Source organism: Neophocaena asiaeorientalis, unplaced genomic scaffold (genome assembly GCF_003031525.2).
Source record: "Neophocaena asiaeorientalis asiaeorientalis breed wild unplaced genomic scaffold, Neophocaena_asiaeorientalis_V1.1 scaffold85, whole genome shotgun sequence".
In the NCBI taxonomy this organism is placed as follows: Eukaryota; Metazoa; Chordata; class Mammalia; order Artiodactyla; family Phocoenidae; genus Neophocaena; species Neophocaena asiaeorientalis.
The window spans coordinates 11,121,085-11,138,279 of record NW_020174301.1 but is presented as its reverse complement, the minus strand read 5'-3'; the positions used below and the strand labels follow the sequence as shown (position 1 = coordinate 11,138,279).

General features: G+C 46.0%; 1 protein-coding gene across 4 annotated transcripts in view; it reads right to left on the bottom strand.

The window, feature by feature from the left end:
* TACC2 (transforming acidic coiled-coil containing protein 2) overlaps positions 1 to 14,187 on the bottom strand; it is a 186,178-nt gene extending 171,991 nt beyond the window's left edge. For 3 of the 4 annotated variants that reach the window (XM_024756027.1, XM_024756029.1, XM_024756031.1), the window contains exons 1-2: positions 13,926 to 14,001; positions 11,326 to 11,404 (exon numbers count right to left, since the gene is read on the bottom strand). In XM_024756027.1, the coding sequence (XP_024611795.1) occupies positions 11,326 to 11,358 (33 nt within the window). In that variant the 5' untranslated portion in view covers positions 11,359 to 11,404; positions 13,926 to 14,001. Of the gene's footprint in view, positions 1 to 11,325; positions 11,405 to 13,925; positions 14,002 to 14,113 lie in introns of those variants that run through there. The other variant, XM_024756028.1, reaches the window with a different exon arrangement.
* Between the last annotated feature and the right edge of the window lie 3,008 nt (positions 14,188 to 17,195).

The following is a 17,195-nucleotide window of genomic DNA, read 5'->3' as shown; positions in this document are numbered from 1 at the left end:
CAGTTTCCCCATCCTAGCAACAGTACTAAGCCCTGTTGTTTACAGGATTCCAAGGGGTCTCTTGTGTCAACAGGTGTCACTACAAATAGCATACATTTCTAAAGTTACCCCTTACACTTCTAAATAGCAGCCTGGAAAAAAAAAAATTGGCAATCCTCCACGTGACAAACTGACTTTTCAAACTGCTTCTTCAAATCTTTCCTTTGCTGCCATTGCTTGAGTAAACAAACAGTCCTTCTTTGGCTCAGGAATACTCCAGAGCTCTGGGTTTATTTTAAAGCAATTTTCAAACAGTTGCAGTAACTTTCCAGTCCTGGAAAATACACTTTATCAAGAGCTAAAGTGTTTCCTCATTAAAAAAGAAAAATTCCCCAGACCTTACCTCTTAAATGTGCCCCACCTCTCTAGACCACTGCTTACCCGTCATGCCAATAAAGAGATTTAATTAACATGGTTAGATCAGGCCCAGAGTGTCTTGCCAAGTCGCCCACTCTTGGAATGAGCTTCTTGGGAGCAGTGTGACTGCAGGTGAATGATGGGAAGTAGACCAAAGGTCATCCCCATGGCATTAGGAGTCGGATTTCAGAAACAACTACCAGGCTGCCAAACATGAAGGACGAACACATGCTCTGTGCTCGGGCCAGTGGGCTGCCCTCCCTCCCTGCCAAGGGAAGGCAAATGCTTAGGCCAGTTCTGCTAGATCATCCCAAACATTTCTTCACCTCCCTAGCTCTCCTCACAGGCGCTTTGTCAGGCCAAGAAGGGGGAGGCTCCAAGGTGGAATTGTAGGCTTCCCCAAATGGAACGGTTTCTCACGTAACGTGGTACGACGTGGTAGGAGAAATGAACACGCTTTGGAGTCAGTGAGAGCTGGGTTTGAAGCCCCACTCTTCCTTTAGAAGATGGAGAAAATAAGAGAATTGAGTTTGCACTGGGGTTCGGGTGAGGTTGCCTCATGTTCAGGAAGGGCTGAGTCTAGGCTTTAGGTTGACACAGAAGATTTTAAAAGACATGGTATAAGATACTAACTTTAGGGGAAGCTGGGGGAGGGGGAGGGGAATTCTCTGGACTATCTTTGCAACTTTTCTGTAAATCTGAAAATATTCCCAAATAAAAGGTTTAATTAGAATAAAAGAGTCATGGTTCCTACCCTCATGGAACTTACAGTTTAGTGAATGAATGAGAGAGAACATTCAATAAACGATCTCTACCTTCCCTTCCTCAAAAGCATCGGCATTGAAAGTGGTAGGAATTACCCTCAAAGGACCCAGGAACCTCAGAGATGCCAGAGTTGACATGTTCTGACGTCTGGAGTTTGTGGGGAAAGGAAAACCTCTGAGACTTCAAAACTACCGCTTAATATTAACATCCTGTATGTATTTAATATTTTAGAAGCAATATGGTTTAAAGGGGGCTGGATAAGTTCAGAAAACCCAAATCATTTCACCTTTTGGAGCCTACTTGTTTATTTTTTCTTTCTCTTTTTTGTTTTTGTTTTCTTTTGGCCGCACCTCGTAGCTTGCAGGATCTCAGTTCCCTGACCAGGGATTGAACCCAGACCACAGCCATGAAAGCGCCAAGTACCAACCACTGGACCGCCAGGGAATTCCCTGGAGCCTATTTCTTTGTCTGTAAAATGGGGACCCCAACCCCTGGCCTGCCTGCCTCAGTGGGCGATAAGAGCAAATTGTCAATATGGCAAAAAACGCTCCAAATGGAGCAGAGTCTATATTCAAAGAGTACGGGTCGTCAGGATGGCCTGTAACATCCTGTGATTTCTTTTACTTGATTGCTCTTGAAATGCAGATATAAACCTTAGTTTTTGCTCCTCTAGAATTTTTCTACAGCTATTCATTTTCATGCTAACGCAGCATGAGGCTTGATTCAAGAATAAGGGCGCAGGAAGAGGGAGAGGATATGGGGATATAGGTGTACATATAGCTGATTCACTTTGTTATACAGCAGAAACTAACACAACATTGCATAGCAATTATACTCCAATAAAGATGTTTAAAAAAGGAAAAAGAATAAGGGCGCAGGAAGAGGGAGGGGATATGGGGATATAGGTGTACATATAGCTGATTCACTTTGTTATACAGCAGAAACTAACACAACATTGCAAAGCAATTATACTCCAATAAAGACGTTAAAAAAAGGAAAAAGAATAAGGGTGCAGGAAGCTAGGTGTAGTGTTTCAAAGCCAAGCTTTAGTGTTTATTCAGCCATAAGCCTTCTAGTCTCATATCTGGAGAATGGGGGATCATATTTACAAGGTTGATTTGAAGGTTAAATAAAATAATACATGTGAAGTACAAGGCTAGATCATAGTGGACACTCACATATTCTAGTTATTATGATTATAGAGAAGAAACCGATTCAAAACTCATTAACCAAGAGCCCCAGTGCCCATCTCAGCTTAAAGCTAAAATAGTCAATCAGAATTCTTCAGAAGATGCGTCTGGCCAGACGTGGAGCCAGGCAGTTCACAAACTTCGATAATCACTCCAGCGAAAATGAGCATCAACCCTCTGGGCTGCGCCATCAGACGTCATAATAAAGGAGCTCTCCCCACTGTTATCAGCATTGAGTTCATGCTGTTTAATTGTCTTTGTTCAATTTCTTTCTCATTAAACGCAGTTAAATCATCCCAGGTGCCCACCTACTGCCTGTAGAACATTAGAGGATGCTGTTTCTGCCGGCACTGGTCTAAGGCTGTCGTAATGTTGAGTTCCTTGGGTTCCTCAGGAAATAGAGAAACTACCTCCAAGCTGAACTTGGGACCCCAAGCATTTGTAGATTTAAACAACCTATGCACATATTTAGGGGACGTTTATCTAGAAGCAAAATGAAATCACACAGCGCCTAAGGTTTTCTACAGACCTCAGCCTGCAGAAACATGCCCAGGGACGGCTCACTCAGAACAGATTCTCCTGTCCTCCTGGTCCTCTGTCCCTTGGATGTCAGAGAAGTTCACAGTCTGAAACCACAGTGCTGGGGTCGCCTTCAGGAACGAACCTCAGGCCCAGCTGTCTCTTTAACACTGAGCCGGAACCAGAAAGACCTGCCCTGATGAGGTCCGAGCTGCAGGGGGCGCCGCGCCCAGTGACCTGCCCTCAGTCGTCCTGATCTCCCTCTGGTTTCCTGCTCGTCCTTCAGCTCCCCCAAAGCGCCTTCTCGGACACCCAGTGCCACGTCAGGTGTCTTTGCGTCTGTCTTCTTGCTTCACAGCATTGACCACTCTTTCAATAGTTGAAAATCCTTCCCGCCGCCCCCACCCCCACCCCCGACCCCGGGGCTCAAACTACAGAAACGTCAAGACAATGGAATTGCTTTAAAACAGTTTTTTTTAATGATCATGTATTTTAAAGTCAGGCCATTATAGTAATAGGATTGACTGTCTTTCTTTCCCTCTCCACGCTGTCAGAGCCGTAAACGGGTGTCATGACAACCCAATGGCCAAGAGGAAGTTCAGAGGTGGTAAAGCGGCCACCGAAGGATGGGTGTTATCCTTGTGCTCTGGAATCTATGTGCTCAGAGCTCAGGTGCCCTCCGGACGGCTACCCAGAACCGAGCACTCAGGCAAGAACGCTGAACCACTGTCATGCCCACTTTCAGGATGGGGATGTGGGCTGACAACGGCCCTTATTTCACCATAAATCCTTCCATGCAAGTCACGATGCATGAAACCCCAGAAAGAGCTCATGAAACCTCTCGTTACTATGTCACCTCCACCTCTGTTCCAAAGAGGACACACAAGCTAGGACCCTGACACTCCCGGAGACAGCTCGGGCTCCCCTTGGCTCAGTGCTTGTCTACTGACCTCTCACTGGACTGTACCCTCCCATGCACAAGCCAGTCACCCTCCACAGCCTTGGTTACACATAGGACTTTCTTCTCATTTGCAGCCAACATATATGATGCCTTCAGAAGAGAAGTCACCAGGAAGGAAAGGCTGTGAGTCACAGCTGTGCATTCTAGTAACCGAGGCTGCTCTGTGCTCCCTGAGAGCAGCCTGCCTGCCGGGAGACCTCAGTGAGTCAGTCAGTGGAGGGAAGCAGCAGGAGTAAAAGTAGGACCCAGCATGCGGCAACAGGCATCCACGAGGGGGCGGGTCTGAGGTCAAAAGGCCTCAGTCGCTAAGGAACCTTCCATAAACGGATGGAGTTGGTCCAGCCTGCGTGTGGGAATTTCCCCCTCAATGACTCCTCTTCCCTTGGCAATACAGACAAGAAACCAAGGCCACACTACCGAATTTTAGAGTTTAAATAGAGTTTGTGCTGATGAAAGTAGAAATAACTGCGACTTGTCAGCAGGATCCAGATATAGGACTATTGTGATGTCATTAAACTTGACTTCCTAAGGTAAAATTGGTCATTAATTAATTCGACAAATCAGTTGCTGCCAAAAAATTTCAAAAGCAAAAATCGTTAAGCGAATTTGCTGGCCCACTGCCAAGAGACTATGACGAGAGGTCCTACCATGCCTCGCACCCAGTCTCCCCAGGTACCTGTTATCCCCCCAACTTCCATGCTTAGTACACCCCCTTCCTCATCTGACCTCATTTCCACCCCCACACACATGCACCCCTTTCTCTGCACCCTTATCAGCCATGGGAAGAGAGCTCCCTCAACTCCTCCCCCTCCCACCTCTCGATTCTGAGGTGTATCAGCTTCTGTCTTCCCTCCCCCAGTCCGCAGTGGTGGAAATGTCTCTCCTCTAAGCCCACTTCTGCACCAATCCCATTCCCTCGCAAACGTTCAAGGTCAGCCTTCCTTCAGTTGACCCTTCTCTCATCTGTCTTCCAATGATTCCCTGCCTCTCTCCCTCAAGCCCATCACCAAGCAGGCATCTAGTATCTTCAGTCTTTAATTAAAGCTTCCATGCAACTCTCTCCACTAGCTACTGTCCCAATATTCTGCTCCCTTTCTTAGGAAAACTTCTTGGATGATGTACACACCTCTCTCTACTTCCTTATCTCCATTTCCCTCATCATTCCTTCCCCATGCAAACTGCGTCACTGTTATTCCACCGCAACTGTGCTTGTCAGGGGCCTGCAGGGCAATATGAAGTTTTCCTGGTCACCAAAGGCTGCTATATTGTCAAATCGGTGGACAGGTGTCTGCTCCTTATTTCCCAGGAGCATCTGATGCCACTGTACACTCTCTGTTTCTTGATACTCTCATGATCTCTTAGGTCCCTCATTTTCCGTTGTCTTCAGCCAGCTCCAACTCCTTCAAAGGTTTTCCTGCACTTCCCTCTGGGCTTATGTCTAAATGTTGCAGCACCTCAGGAATTAGACCTGGGTCCCCTTTTCCAACTCCCTTACTCTCTCCCAGGTGGTCTCATCCAGTCACATGGGTTTAAATACCTGTGCTGATGACTCAAATATACATCTCAAGTCCCATCTGTTGTGTATCTAAATACCTATTAGATTTCTTCATTGCAGCTCCCAATAGGCATTCAGATTTTATGACCAAACCAGAACCTTTGATTCTCTCCCTTCCCCCTAAATTTTCCCCTCCCCAAATCCTCCCCATCTCAGGAAATGACATTCCCATCCACTCAGTGGCTCAGGCCCAACACCTAGGGTTCATTCTTGAGTCTGCTCTTTTCCCTACCACCAAATTCAATCCATCATTAAGTCTCTTCTCTCTGCCTTCAAAATATATCCCCAGTCCAGGAACCCCCTTCCCTGCCACCTCATTCCAAGCCACAATCATCTATCTTTTGACTTCTAAACAGCATCTTAACTAATGTCCCTCCTCTACCTCTGCCCCCTGCCCCCTAAAGACCATTCTCAACAAAGCAATCACAACCCTCTCAGTTCGTATCATTCCCCTGCTGAAAACTCTCCGGCGTACTTTCTCAGAGCAGTCCGAGAAGCTGGCTTCTGGGCTATAGTCCTCAGTTTGGCTCAGATAAAACTCTTTTCTATTCTTATTATTGATTGTTTTGAGTATTTTCATCAACAGCACCAAGCAGACCTTCTGGCAGCCACCCTTGGGGTGGAGCCGCTCTTTTCTTAAGGCGAGGAACACATCGTGGGTGACTGACACTCCTCTTCCTCCTGGGTGTGCCAGGATTTCACAGCAAGTCACACTTTATTGCCTCACCCTGACCACACCCACAGCACACACCAACCTTGACGTTGTCTCCAGGAAACATCTCCATGAAAGGGATGCATAGCTCCCAATTTGCCCTCCTGTCCAACCGACAGCAAACACTTTGAGCAGGGCTAAAACTAGGGGACTCGCAGCCAGCTGCGTTATGCACGATGACACTGGTGGCGCTTGGGAAATCAATCTTCCTTACAACAGATCAGTTTTGCCCACTGGTGGCGATGGCAGCGGGGGCGGGGCGGGGGCCGCCATCCCATGCTCAGCTTCCGTCCAGGACAAAGAAAATCAAAGTAGAAATGTTTGGAAAGGTTAAGTATTAGCACCTGCGTTACCTTGAGAACAAAAGCCTTATTCAGCATCTCAAAGCATATCAAACTAGCCAGGTCTTGGGTAGACACACCAAAATGTTAGTTTTAAAAATCCAAACATATATTGCAGATTTCTACTGTTTTATCACTTATTTGAGGTGGCTGGGAGGAGGCGATGGGAGGAGGAAGAGGAGAAAAACTAAAAATGCAAACAAACACAGCACACGCCAAAAGCCTGCAACCATCTAGAAGGTAGGAAGGGGGCTGACAGCAAGCCACGCACAGCACATCTCCCAGTACCTGCAGAGGTTCAGGGTTTGGAGGCCAAAGGATGATGTTATTCAAGCCGGAGTCCTCTTGCTGAAAGCAAAGTGTCTTGCTGTTAGGACAGGCCACAGTGAACTGTATCCCCCCGAGTACCAGAGCGAGAGCCTAACCTGCTGGGGGTGCTCCTACCTCCCCCACGGCTACCCAGGGGAAATCAGACAACAGAGGGAGAGGAACCTGAAGCCTGAGGGCGTACGAAGGAGGCAAGGGCCAGGACTCGGCAGGCTTGTCTCTCATCCTTTGCACCAGTGACATGGCTGGTTCTCAACACCTGGTCCTTAATCTGTGAACAGAGGTTCATTCAGACCTGCACCTTTCCTTCCAAGAGTTCACTTGTAGGCAGGTTACAGGCACCTCCAAGTGCATCTTTGCAGAGAAAAAGCTTCTGAGAGAGAGGGCTGGGAGCGTGGGTGGGATGGGGGAGGGGGTGGAGGCAGAGAAACTAGTTTGCAGGTGTCTGCAGTGAGCCAGGTGTGGGGTAATAGGGCTGTGACAATGCGGGTGTGGAGCAGAAAAGCTGTAAGAAAAAACTTCATGGATATGTGCTACATTTTTGTCTTTTGAGAAAGTGCTCTAAAGCCATACTGATGGGACCGTCATCACCCAGGGCCCACCTTTCCCCTACAGGTATGGGGATGTGGCTCAGGCTGGCTAATCAAAGTGTCCCACATTTGGGGACACAGTGATTGATTCAAGAGAGGGCACATGACAGATCAGGGCCCATCAGATTCCTTAGAGAGAGCTAATCAGAGGCCGGACCATTAGCTGGAAGAAGCGTGGAGCTGCCTGTGGGCCTGGAGGCACCTCCCTAAGGACTAGGGCATCATGGAGGAAAGCAGAGCGACATCCGGGGAGGAGAGATCTCCAGTGTCATCTTTTGACCCTTTGGACTCAGTAACTTACTACAGCTAAACCCTCTCCGCGGACTTCTCAATTCTATAAACCAGACGAGCCCCTTTTCTGCTTGTGGCCATTGGAGATGGGCTTCTGTCTCTCACAACTGAAAACAGTCCTGATTAAACAGAAATTTGGAAAGCTAAACGGCCAGTCCATTAATCAATCAATCAATCAATCAATCATAGAGTGATTTATTAAATATGGAGAATGGGAATGGGTGGAGTTAGAGGTGACCCCCAGGTTTCTGTCTCGAATGGTAGGATAGGGCATGGTACCCAAGAGGGGGAATACAGAAGGAGAGGATCAGTTGAGCTCAGGTTTGAAGAGCTCAGGGTGACTGTGGGTCATCCAGGCAGAGATATCCAGGAGACGGTGGAAAGACAGGTTTGCACCCTCAGCCCCGTGGGGGACCCTGAGTCCTACAGCCAAAGGTACCTGTGCTTCATTTCCATTTGTTTCTCCAAGGAAGGCAAACCTTGTTCTGATCCTGGAATCCTAAAGGCACTCCCGTGATGTCCCCACTGGGTCATGTTTGGCTGAGGTTGGAGATGTGAAAAATTGTGGTGCCTGGAAGACCTCTCCTGTCTGCTCCAGGAGTGGGGGTGGGGGGGTCTGGGGAGGGAGGCTAGGGTTGGGAGCTGGCAGGAGATGAGAAATGGGCGTAAGGTATAGTAGGGCGAGAGTTTTTAAATCTTTATGTATTTTTACCTTTCTAATCAATAAAGATCTGAGACACTAAAATATCCATTGCTTGAAAGGATATAGTGAGATGGGCTCCCATATCCTGATGAGAGACATATAAATTGTCATCACCTTTCTGGAATGCATTTCGTATATAGATATAGATATATAGCAAGAGCCTTTCAAAAATACTTACCATCCATTTGATGTGCCAATTCCATTTCTGTGCATCTATCCTAAATAAACTGGCCTTCAATTCTGGACAGTGTGGTTTAGTATAGGTAATAGAGAGAAAATATAACCTACTTTATTGTCTGTATTCAGGTAGGAGTTCTCAACTTAGGGAAGATACAAAAAGCACTATCTATAAAAAGAAAAACTGATATATTGTACCTGGTAGAAACTTTTCTGTAAAAGACCCTGTTAAGAGGATGAAAAGACAAGCTACCAATGGGAGAAAATACTTGCAAACCACAATTTGACAAAGGATTAGTATCTAGACTATATAAAAATTCTCAAGATCAACAGTAAGAAAAATCCAGTTAGAAAATGAACAAAAGGGCTTCCCTGGTGGCGCAGTGGTTGGGAGTCCGCCTGCCGATGCAGGGAATACGGGTTCGTGCCCCGGTCCGGGAGGATCCCACGTGCTGCGGAGCGGCTGGGCCCGTGAGCCATGGCCGCTGAGCCTGCGCGTCCGGAGCCTGTGCTCCGCGACGGGAGAGGCCACAGCAGTGAGAGGCCCGCGTGCCGCAAAAAAAAAAAAAAAGAAAACAAAAGACACGCACAGATATTTCACCAAAGCGAATATACGGATGGCAATAAGCATGTGAAAGATGTTCAACATCATTAATCATCAGGGAAATGCAAACTAAAACCATAATGAGATGTCACAACACACACATCAGAATTGCAACACCAAATAGTGACAGTACCAAATGATGACCAGAATGCAGAGAAGCTGGACCCCTCATGCACTGCTGGTGGGAATGTAAAATGGTACAGGGATTCCAGCAAACAGTCTGGCAGTTCCTTTTAAAACTACACATGCAACTACCATACAATCCAGCAACTACACTCTTGGGCTTTATGTCAGAGAAATGAAAACTTATGTTCACAAAAAAACCTGTACACAAATGTCCATAACAGTTTTATTCGTAATAGCCCCAAACTGGAAACAACCCAGATGTCCTTCACTAAGCGAATGGTTCAATGAACTGTAGTACATCTATGCCGGGGAACACGACTCAGCTATAGAAAGGAATGAACTATTGACACGTGCAACAATCTGGAGGAATCTCGAGGAAATCATGCTGAGTGAGAAGAGCCAATTCCAGAAGGTCACCTACTGCATGATGGCATTTACATAACATGGTATAACATTCTCTATCTCGTCTCTATGGCGATAGAGAACGAATTAGAAATTGCCAGGGGTTAGGAACGGGGCACCGGAGGGAGGTGGGTGTGGCTATAAGGGCAACAAAAGGAATACTGTCTCTGGAAATGTTCTGTATCTTGACTGTGCCAATGTCAGTTTGTGGGTTGTGATTTTGTACTCTAGTTTTGCAAAATGTTTCCCCTGGGGGAAACTAGGTAAAGGGTACGTGGGATCTCTCTGTATTATTTCTTCCAACAACATGCCAATCTAACCATTATCTCAACATAAAAAGTTTAATTTTAAAAACTTTAAGATTTGGGGGGAAAAAAATATGGGTTTCTGACTTCTCTTGAAGAAATGGAAAGGTCTTGTAACACTGGACCCACATTTCTACTTGGCAGCCATCAGCTGGTGTTGATGGTGGCTGCTTCCTTTAGACAGTAGGACAGGACCCCTCTGTGTGCCACAGTTCCCACCTCTCCCTACACTTTCCCGCCCAGTTGTTTAACACAATTACTGTTTCTTGTCTGCCCCTAAAGATTGGAGTTTGCCATCTTTTCTTTCGATGATTCCTGTTTTCCTGCGGGAGGAAAGAAGATTGTGGGGAAGAAAAAAGCAGAGGGAAAAGGAATTGCCTCAGGCTGGCTTTACCTCGAATTTTCTCATTCAAAGAACTCAATACCATTAATCCAAAATTTCCACTGTGTCTCAGATCAATGGGAAAGTGTTTCCCTAATTTTGTTCACCAGCGCATTGAATTGCAACTCTCAAACTTAAAATGGATAACTATAAAATTTGAATTTATTTGAATATCTCAGTATTACACACAATCAAGCAAAGCCTATTCCTCAATTGTGAAAACCTTACCTAACGTGGAAATGATAGTTCACGTTTAATCTGCTCAACATTTGTAGATTTTTAAAACCACTTTTTCAGGCCCATGACTTTTTGCGGGGGAAGGGTATGTATCCATGTAGGTAAGTAGACGGAGTGGGGGGCACAATCCAGGGAAAATGTGCCAAACTCTCATATGTCAATTTCCAAAGCATAGGACAAGAATTAAAACTAGTTTTTATATAGTTTATAAAATTAGGGGGCTTCCCTGGTGGCGCAGTGGTTAAGAATCCGCCTGCCAACGTAGGGGACACGGGTTCGAGCCCTGGTCCAGGAAGATTCCCACATGCCGCGGGGCAACTAAGCCTGTGAGCCACAACTACTGAGCCCGTGTGCCACAACTACTGAAGCCCACGTGCCTAGAGCCCGTGCTCTGCAACAAGAGAAGCCACTACAATGAGAAGCCGACACACTGCAACGAACAGTAGCCCCCGCTCGCCGCAACTAGAGAAAGCCCGCGCGCAGCAACAAAGACTCAACACGGCCAAAAATAAAATTAAAATAAATTAAAAAATAAAATAAAATTAGGGCTAGACTTAATATGAGAATTCTGAAAATGGAATGAAAAATGCCTACATGGATACGAATATGCCCACATGTATCTAGCCACAATCTGAGTTTTAGTTCACCCCTTCCTGGGCAGAGAGGAGATGCTGAAAAAAAAGTCTAGTCAATGTCACTCAAGAAACCCGTGTAGGTTAAGGGGAAGCCCCGTGACACCCACCTGGTTGCCCGAGGTGCTGTTCTCGTTGCCCATGGTGATTCAGGGTGCCCAGCGTCCCTTCGGATTTGATCAGTGGTGACTGGAAGAAACAAAAGGGTATACATCTGTAAAATTGAAGAAGATCTGAGGATTTTTCCACCTGCTCATTTCCCCAAACTCAAAAGCCAGATGATGGGAAGTGTTTATCTCCGCAGTCACAACATGGAAAATTGCTTTTGAAAGGTTTTCCTTTGCGACATGCCACCCAGCAGTACAGGCTGGTGTTTTATTCCCAGCCTTTATTCCCTCGGGTTGGCAGACACTTCTGTAAGACGAGTTTGTTGCTGAGCCTCTGACCTAACGCCAATGTGCATGTATATGTATACCTACAAACGGAGTGACAAAAGGGGCCCGTTTGCCAAGGACAGCTTGAGGAGCGCCGCTATAGGAGTGTTTTCTGTTTCTAATTGTGTTCGGTTTGGAAATCCAGAGTGTGGCTGGCTGCCCACTGTCGAGGACAGCAGAGCTGGGTGTCCAATGTTAGGAGGAGTGAAATCCACTGCTCTTCCAAAACATGTGGTTTTCATATTTTTTTCTCTAAACACTTGTTTCATCAAATCAGTTTCACTTCTGCACATATTTCAACGAAGGCAGCATGTTTTTCTTGCTGAGGAAAATGCGTAGCTGTAGCCAGACGAGGAATGAATAATCGTGTAAAGCGGCTTGCTGTCTGGACACCCAGAGTCATTTCATTGGGCTTACTTAGTGACGTTGTTTATTAATCATCATCTCAATGAGGATGTTTCCCACACAGCCCACAGAGAAACCAGGACATCTGCTGACATCGCCAACAGCGTTCCACGGGACCCCATAGCACAGCAGGATCAGGACTCTGTTCACTTGATCTAGGTGGAGAAACTAAGTTACAGAAAGCTGATAAATCACAGGGACTTCCCTGGCAGTCCAGGGGTTAAGACTCTGCTCTTCCAACGTAGGGGGCACAGGTTCCATCCCTGGTCGGGGAACTAATATTCCCGCATGCCGCAGAGCGTGGCCAAAATATAAAATAAATAAATAATAGACTTTTCGATACATGCACCCCTATGTTCATTGCAGTGCTATTCACGATAGCCAAGACATGGAAGCTACCTAAATGTCCATCGACAGATGAATGGATAAAGAAAATGTGATACATATACAGAAAGGAGTACTACTCAGCCATAGAAAAGAACAAAGTAATGCCATGTGCAGCAACATGGATGCAACTAGAGATTATCATACTAAGTGAAGTAAGTCAGAAAAAGACAAATACCATATGATATCACTTATATGTGGAATCTAAAATATGCCACAGGTGAACCCATCTATGAAACAGACACAGAATCATGGACATAGAGAACAGACTGGTGGTTGCCAAGGGGGAGGGGGTTGGGAGAGGGATGGAGTGGGTGGATGAGGTCAGCAGATATAAGCTATTATATATAGAGTGGATAAACAACAAGGCCCTGCTGTGTAGCACAGGGAACCATATTCAGTATCCTATGATAAACCGTAATGGAAAAGCATATTTTAAAAAAGAATATATATATATGTATAACTGAAGCACTTTGTTGTACAGCAGTAATTACCACAACATTATAAATCAACTATACTTCAATAAATAAATAAATAAAATAAATTACAGACTTTTCGAGCTGGAGTCTTAGAGATTACCAGTGTAATCCGGCGGGGAAACTGAGGCTGCAGAGAAGGCCAGAGACTTGCCAAAGACCCAGTTTGGGGAGGCCAGAGTTGGAAACAGAACCCAGTCTCCTGCCTTCTGATTCGAGATTTCTTCCCAGCAGGATGGCTGTCATCATAGCATTTCCTCAGAAAACTTCAGTGATGGACTTAACTCAAAATAAAATGTGTCCATTGATTTGCTTAGCCATTCAACCAAAATTGAGTGAGTAGCTACCATGTACTATGTGTAATCAACAGTCACGGGAAAATAAAATATAAGTATTTTGAACGGGCCTAATTAAAATGCCCCCAAACTGAGAAAATTATGAGTGAAGTCACTGTAGTGATCAATTCTCTCCCTCCTAACCCTTTAATCAAAAAGTTGCAATTGTTCAATCCTTTCTGCCATTTGCTGTTTATAAGATGGCCAAAAAAAAAAAAAAGGAATCATATACGCACTTACAGAATGTAAAAATTTTCATTTATTTAAAATCAATCACTTCAGCTTATTTTTTCTGTTCATTTGCAAAATTATGCCTCATTAGGAAATAATGTTGAGTGTTTCGATCATCGTGCCTCATCCATTATCATAACTTCCTTGTACCGGCCAGGCTGAACCACATGCAGCTGGAAACACATGTGATTCGATGTAACATTAATTTTTGAAACTCATTCATCAAATAAAATTCAATAATTTTCTTAAGAATCAGAACACTTGAACTAGATTTTTAAACTGGCTTTTAAAATTACTTCTGGCTCAGTGTAAATTTCAAAACCCCCGGAGGGAAGGCCTGGCTGCATTCAAAACTCTCTCCTGGTAACCTTTAGAACTGCCCTCCTCCGGCTTCCCCAAGACCAGAGAGGAAGTACCGCTCTGTAGGACTCTGCCATCTACTTACAGTCACGGACGGTCTGTGACTTTGGAGGCCGAGGCCCCTGGAAAGTCTGTGTGTCAGCAGCTGGACTTTCTCCTCCACCACTCAGAAGCGAGCAAGGTCTAAGCAGAGGCCCAGACCCACCTCAACGAGTTGGGAAAACAGCCCAGTCTCCACCCACGACGCTGACACCAATCAGCTGCACATCATACCTGGGCAGAGCCAGAGCAGAGCCGCAGTGAATACACAAACGTGCAATCAGCATTTCCCAGCCCATCGAGGCCAGGGCCTTTCACGCAGAGGATTTTCCTGTTAGTACATTAGCAGGGCTCCTTTCAGAAAAGGCGTATCCAAACTAAAACCGGCCCCTGTGATCTGACTGGCCGCACCTAGGGGAGCAGGACCGTCCTGCTCCCGGAGCAGGGGTGCCATGAGTCACTCGCTTGTCCTTATGCTTTAGAGCAGGAGACAAACCTTTCTTTCTAGAGAGGAGGAAAATGCTCCAAGGGCTTCCTGTTTGCACCTGGGAGAATTCTGCCGTAAATAATACGGAAAGACGAAGAAAACTTGTGGAAACATGATGACGCAGCAGTCTGGTACCTGTTTATGCTGTGGTGTGTGCAGAATGTACTTGCCCAGGCGTGGCTTGAGTTTCAGCAAGTGAAGTTGTAAAAAGCAGCAGGCTTGCCCAGGTCGCTGGTAGGCAGACCTGCCCATCCAGGGTGGACGAGGCCCTGCGGCTCTCAGGTGGGACTGAAGAAAGGCAGCCACCAAAGACCCTTCTGTTCAGCAGCCTCCTTCCCCTCTGGTTTCCGGTCATTAACAATTAGCCACTCTTTTGCACGAATGCAGTCCATTTCAATATATATACATTTATTTTTTGTAGTGGCAGAGACTTTCATTCATTCTGCAGAAGCTCCTTACACCTGCCACACGGTGCAGCCCTCCACGGAAAAAAGTTAGCACTTCATCAAAGGTTTCTTGGAGACCAGATGTCCTACCAAGCTCAGAGGAGTGTCAGGGGCTCCTTGGAGGGGAACGTTGGACGTGGAGGGGGATCTCAGTGCCCCACTTCCAGTTCAAACAGAACAGAAATGTGTGTATGTTTCGCAGACAATGGATAAGCGAATTGTGATCTATCCATACAATGGAACATTATTCAGCCATAAAAAGGAGTGAGATTCTGAGACATACTACAACTTGGATGAACCTTGAAAATATGTTAAGTGAAAGAAGCCAGACACAAAAGGTCACATGCTGTGTGAGTCTATTGACATGAAATGTCCAGAATAGGTAAATCCAGAGGGACAGATACCTGTATTGTGAATGTATCAAATGCCACTCAATTACTCACTTTGAAATGGTTGATTTTGTGTTGTGTGAGTTTCAACTCAGTTTTTTAAAGTGAGGATGTTTCATAGCTTGAGATTCTGCCTAAGATATTGTTTGAAAAAATAAATCTACTGGGGGGAAAATGCTTGAAAATGACTGCTTTTGTGTTTATTAACACTAGATTTCCATAAAATTGAGGATTAAAGGGATACGAAACAAGAACCTTTGCCTACCCTCGCCCCCTTCCCTCCCCCCATCACAAAATCAAAAGAGAATTTTTCTAGGGAAGAGAATCTTTACAAGCAAAATATCTTGGATGAGCCAGTTGGGAGGGAAGAAAGGTCCCAAGCAAGTCTTCAACAGGTGAGCAAACATAGCAGAAAACCCTGACAAAGAGAACGAGAGAGTCGGGGGCTCACTCCCAAGGAGAGAGGCAAAGGAGGGAGAGAGGATGGCCAACCACAGTGGCAGAGTCCCGTAAGGGTAAGGACTTTGAAGGTGGGGAATATTCAGTGTTCCGTTTTCGGTTGTGTACATTTCAGCAGTGAAATGCCCTCCAGAGACCACTCCCTCGGGCAGCTCTGCAGCCTCCCCTGTTGCTGCTGCCACTGGCCCCTGGACCACCACTACCACGGCTGCTGAACACTGAGCATCGTCGTTGACACCTGTCTCATCACTCACTGCTGTCCTGGACACCACGGGCACCAGAGGCTGCCACTGCCACTGGGGAAGAGAGTGAATGAATGCACAGATTTTCAGCTTCCAGCCCAGGACCTAGTGCTCTGTCTCTTATAATGACAGAGTCCGCAGACACAGGGGACAGGCCCAGAGGCCGGGCACCACGGAATCCAGAGTGTCCATATTTCTTAGTCAAGACTCCGTTTCCTGGAGGCACTACTCTGACGGGACCCCAACAGCAGTCTTACCACTGTCTGCATGTGTTTGCGGCTGATCAGCTTCATTCTCTTCATGCTGTTTTCTTCCAAGCTGGACATCCAGCAAGGGACCAGCTTTCCACTTCCCGCCACAGATGGCTAAACGCACGTGTGTGTGAATTCCTTCATCTGTCTCTGGGACAAGCTCGCCTCGGAGGGAGGACAGGGTCGTGACCGCTGCCCTGTGAACGCCACTCCACCACCCACCTGATGTATAAACTTTAGCAAATCGTTTAACTTCTCTGTGCTCAGTTTTGCCATCTCTAAAATAGGAATCAGGGACTGCCCTAGCGGCCCAGTGGTCAAGGCCCCGCGCTTCCAAAGCAGGGGTTCCATCCCTGGTGGGGGAAGTAAGATCCCACATGCTGTGCGATGCAGCCAAAAAATAATTAAATAAAATAAAATGGGAATCGTAACAATATGTAACTCATGTGACTGTGGTGAGATAATTTCCATAAAGCTCTTGCAATAGATTAAGAGCTAGATAGATTGTTGGCTATCATATTACTACTGGCGGTGGGTCTCTTTGGAGCCCCCAACAAGCAAATCCCGCAGTGAAACAAAGATTAGGTTGCCTTCTTTTTTTATCCCTTCAGAAAAATCATGAATTCCGAAGCTACTGATTAGAAATCAGTACATCAGCTAAACTGACTTGTGCACTGAAAGAAACAGATGTTGATGAAGACTATTTATAACATAGGCTCAATAAGAAGTTCACGATTTCAAGAACTTGGACCAAGCAATTTACATTAAAATATTTGCTAGCAAGTGACCCATCATTCCTATCCTGTCCCTCTACGTGGCCATTGCTGGGCATCCGATGTTAATTTAGCTAGAGTTGCTCTATATCCCCGGGCAAATGAAGCTGTACTTCTTCAAAAATGATCCATGGTTTAGGCTTCTAATTAATTCAAGGGGGTTTTCCACAAGCAAGACTGAATCCACAAAGGTTTCTCCTACCCACTTGCTCTGTGTACAGAGTCCAGACAGCCAGCTAAACCTCAACCTAGTCTCCAGTAGATTCAAA